This window comes from Pyrus communis, chromosome 2 (assembly GCF_041283825.1).
Source record: "Pyrus communis isolate YQ-2024b chromosome 2, ASM4128382v1, whole genome shotgun sequence".
NCBI lineage: Eukaryota > Viridiplantae > Streptophyta > Magnoliopsida > Rosales > Rosaceae > Pyrus > Pyrus communis.
In genome coordinates this window covers 25,021,757-25,026,540 of record NC_142566.1, presented here as the reverse complement: position 1 = coordinate 25,026,540, position 4,784 = coordinate 25,021,757, and the positions used below count along the sequence as shown (strand labels likewise).

General features: G+C 34.6%; 1 protein-coding gene across 2 annotated transcripts; it reads right to left on the bottom strand.

The window, feature by feature from the left end:
- Positions 1-694: 694 nt before the first annotated feature.
- Positions 695-4,221, bottom strand: LOC137747185 (beta-glucosidase 12-like). Of its 2 annotated transcripts, none has more exons than XM_068487234.2 (13): positions 3,950-4,221; positions 3,677-3,746; positions 3,442-3,500; positions 3,229-3,304; positions 3,020-3,097; positions 2,771-2,858; positions 2,414-2,669; positions 2,134-2,249; positions 1,825-2,042; positions 1,699-1,730; positions 1,502-1,604; positions 1,222-1,330; positions 695-1,137 (listed from the first exon to the last, which is right to left on the bottom strand). In XM_068487234.2, the coding sequence occupies exons 1-13, from the start codon at positions 4,127-4,129 to the stop codon at positions 909-911; spliced, it is 1,614 nt and encodes a 537-aa protein (XP_068343335.2). In that variant the 5' UTR covers positions 4,130-4,221; the 3' UTR covers positions 695-908. The 2 variants fall into 2 exon arrangements, with proteins under 2 accessions (XP_068343335.2, XP_088544967.1); XM_088688841.1 differs by having other exon boundaries at positions 3,677-3,742; positions 3,946-4,183.
- Between the last annotated feature and the right edge of the window lie 563 nt (positions 4,222-4,784).

The window sequence follows — 4,784 nt, the reverse complement described above, 5'->3', positions numbered from 1 at the left end:
AGAATGGTGTGATGAGTGAACCATTCTTGACGAATAGGCTATGGTGGGGCGTTAAGGAGATAAGTTCTCCATGGATGTGTCTACGGGTAGACCGTGGTGAATATGACAAAATATGCGTGTGGCAGAGCATTATCTTTAGTTTCATTGGTTAGAGTTTTTATAGATGTCTTGAGAGTTCTTGTAGGGAAAGTAATCCTAATTAAATTGGGAGACTATCTATGAGGAAATCTACGATAAGATATCCAATCTTCCTAGGATTACCTTGCCTATTTCCCAATATATCCTAATTTGACTTGAATTAGGGTTTTCAAACTTGGTTGGGAAGTAATATCTTCAGTGGACTTAAGCCTAGTATGTCAGACTAAGAATGTAGGACTATGCTTCATGGGCTATGAGCATTTTGATCATTTTTGCTACCCAGGTGCCATGTGTCATGGTTTTGGAAAATTATGGTCCCCCACACTTCAAGTGCTTTTCGATGATTCACTTGCATTTTTACTAAAGATTGATTCCAAAAACATTTTCACTAGAAACACTTTCAACCATTTTAAACAGTTCCAAATGAACCCTTAGTATATTTTGGTTAAGGAATCACTAGCTGGTATAATGTGGCTTAAGGCCATTGATTATCTATGGCAACTTTTTGGTCGAAGGCCACTGAGGGTAAGTGTACAGTTTAATTTAATACTGAACATTCAAAAATATTTATTTTCATAAATAGTACATTACATTCATATGGAATTCAACTGCGGAAGAGGCACTAGCCATAATGGTAGTACAAATATAGAGAGACACACACTAATAACATATACAACAAAGTCATAACGATTTGTTGCAGCTTATTCCAAATCAGAAGGAGTGAAGTTGAAAAAACTAAAAACAAGCCCCACAACATTCATCATTTGAAGTTACACTTGATAGAGAAAATCAGTGTCTCCAACATTATTGGCCAAAATATTTGAACTTCCTTTGCGCTTCTTGAGGAAATTTGTGAACCAATGGGTCGAATTTTTTGGGTACCTTTGGAGTCCGTCAAAATCCACATAGTTAATACCAAATCGAACTGTGTAGCCTTCACTCCATTGAAAGTTGTCTAAAATTGCCCATGCAAAGTATCCTTTCACATTACTACCCTTCCTGCACCACAAATTAAATAAATGATGACTTGATATCACTATAAAATGCAATATAGTCCTAATTAGTATTTCAACAAGCACTTACTTGATTGCTGCATGAACGTAACAAAGGTGGCGATTGTAGTAGTCAATCCTAAATGGATCATGGAGGGCATCATCTAGTGATAAGTTGGAATCATTGAACTCATCAACGCCTGCAATATAATTCAGTACATATGTATTTAGTACTTTCTCTCAAAAAAAAAAAATGTGGTTGGTTTTAAATTTAGATTTTGAATTACTCATCTGTATTTTACATCAATATATACATATATATGTCAGAAATTAAAAAGTGAAATTAAGTGAGGCTTAAAAGTGTCAATTACCATTCTCAGTAATGTAAATGATTGGATCACCATACTTATTCTTCGTGTAGAGTATAAAATCGTGAATTCCTTTCGGATAAACATATAACCAGTCCGAAGCAGCCTGTAATACCATTTGAAGATATTTGAGATTGTTAGGAATTGTATAAAATTAATCCTCCAAACACAAATAACTTAACCTAAAATTTGATGCGTACCTGAGGACCAATAGGAATGCCATCACGTTCAGCTGCCATAACACATATGAATGCGATCAATATTAGAATGTAATAATTCTAAGATATTAATTAATTAGTCGATAAAAGGTTTCCATTTGTACTCACTCAGTGTAATAACATGTGGATCGTATAAGTAACTTGCAGGTTTAGAATAATTCTTAGGTACATCAGTTGCATATAGAGCAGTATAATAGTTCAATCCAACAAAATCAAAAGACCCAGTTAACATCTTGGATTCTTCTTCCGTGAATTTTGGCAATCGTTCTTTAACAAGGCCTTGCATGGTGTACGGGTAGTCACCTCTTGTAATTGGATCCATAAACCTACAAAGATGTGAAAATTCCAATAATCAACTTTATAAGTCATAAAAAGGAAATATAACCCACTTGATTTATAAATTAATAATACACTTGCCATCCAAACATAAAATCCATAGCTCGATTTGCAGCATCTATATCTTCCTTTGCATCTGAGGCAGGCTCAAACCAATGTGACAATAGTGTTATTCCTATCACCCCATTTTGATATGCCTACAAAGAAAATTCAGAAAATGATTTGATGTAGTACCATACAAACTCCAAACTGTTTACCTCGCTATACAAAAGGTTTCCTCTTGTGGTGGAACCTAATACTAGTGACTCAGAGAGATTTCAAACCCAAAAAAAAAGGGAACTAACTAGTTAATTCATTATACCTGAAATTTATCTTTGTACACTTTTACAGCAGCTGCATGAGCAAGGAGTTGGTAGTGTGTTACCAAATAGGGTTCAGTAGCCGAATCTCCACCAAGGCAGGTTGGGTCTTGCCAAGCAGAGCATCGTCCCGGTGCGTACATCCCGATTGTATAACCATGGTTACTGATGGTATATGGTTCATTCAATGTGATCCAGTGCTTCACTCGATCACCAAAAAGTGAAAAACAAAGTTCTGCGTAGTCTTTAAAGTCATCGCTGCGTGTCCAAATTTCAAAACATTTTTGTTAGATGTGGTACGTTTTTATTTAATTAAGCAAATGACCAATTTACACTTAGGATGAAATTTGTTTACTTACACAATACGAGGGCTTAAGAAACCACCATATGCATCTTCTAACGCTTGGGGAACATCCCAGTGAAAGATTGTCACAAATGGTTGTATGCCTATATATAACATTATCGGAACGAAAAAAAAAAAATTAATAGTTTGATTCAATATTGTTTTATGAGGGCACGTTATTAAACTCTAATTATATATTAATGGATGGGATGATATATGAGATTAGATGGGAGGGATGATATATGAGATTAGGTAGCTTTGTCACCATTGCGAAGGAGTTCATTGATGAGATTGTCGTAGTATTCAATTCCCTTCCTGTTGACACCCCCACTCAGCGTGCCATCTAATAATTAGAACAAAATAATCAAGTGAGTTAATACCTATCTATATATCGAAATCGAATTAAGTAAAACAGGTTAATCCATGAAGTAATTGGTCCCAAATCAAGTATATGGAAGCGGATGTCAACATTACTTGGTAACAATCTGGGCCATGAGATAGAGAACCTATAAGCATCCAACTTCATATCCTTCATAATTGCTACATCTTTCTGTAATGACAAGAAAGGCATACATAATTATAAGAAAGAAGCTAAAAATTAATTAAGGATCTCATGTTCAATGTGCTCTTCAACTTCATAGTGGGAATTTAGGGTTTGGAGAATAATATTATTCCTTGATTGACAACCTTATAGAGGTGGTATTGATCAATGGCGACATCTCCATTGCTGCGATCATCGATTTTTTCTGTCATTAACCATAAAAGTTTTTATTATTTAGAGCATAAAGATGGTAGGAATCATAGAATGAGAACTATTATATATGTCCATGTAGTGCATGTATAGTCCATATGTATCGAAAAATATACAGACATATACTACATGCCCAAGCGTATTTGATGATAATATGTAGAAGACTATAACCTGGATGGTTGTGGGTGAAGGTGTCCCATATGCTTGGTCCTCTACCATCTACGTTCCATGCACCTTCTACCTGAAATATGCATATGCACATTCAAACTGAAGATGTCAATATTCATACTTGGAATGAAACTGAAATGTGCATGTGCATATATATATATATATATATATATGCTATAGTTTTCTGACATTGAAATCAAATTAGACCTATGTGATTATATGAAACTCAAATTAATTAAAGGGTAATTAAATAGCAAAGCCCTAGCAGGGACTGGCCTGGTATGCTGCTGTAGATCCACCAAAGACGAACCCTGGTTTTAGAGCATCAAACTTGGTCCTGTCAAGTGAGTTACAGACAATGGGTTTATCTGGCTTAGCAGCTTTGGTGTTTGTCAATGCAAAGCCATTGAGTAGCAAGACACACAAGAGCAAAGAGCCTAAATCATGCATTGCCATAGTTAACTGGAGGGGTTTTGGTGATCGAGATAGCTAGGTTGGTTCTTCCCCGCATATTGCACGGGGTTTATATAGCGGGCTACGTACCACGTCTAAACGTGAGAATAATTGATAAGCATTTATTTACTAAAATTTGATAAACACGTGCAGGCTTTAAAAAAGTGAAGACCACTTAAAAGTCCAAAGCAAAATATACTTTTGTGACAATAATAATTAAATATGAATACTGTTGGGATAATACATATTTATACAAAAAACTAAATATACTTTTGTAACAATAATAATTAAATATGAATACGTTTGCAATATTATATATATTTTTATAAGTAAATAATTTCTCAAGCATGTATGTAACGTAAAACTTTGGTGGATTGGTTTTGGGAAATATATCAAGGAATGGAATTAAGTAAAGACAAATATTTAAAAAAAAAAAAAAATTGAAAAATGGAGAAACGCAGTTCAGGATACTGTAGGATATGATACTTTTTCATCTTTCGACTTTTTATCCTGTTGGGACCTCACTTGCAAGCAATGGCGGTACGCGCATGCATGGAATGGACAAGAAAAGTTAGAATCCGACCTCGCCGGATCTTTTTTATGAAAATAAAAGAGATTATATTTTTTTTTTTATATGTCAAAATTGATAGCACATAAT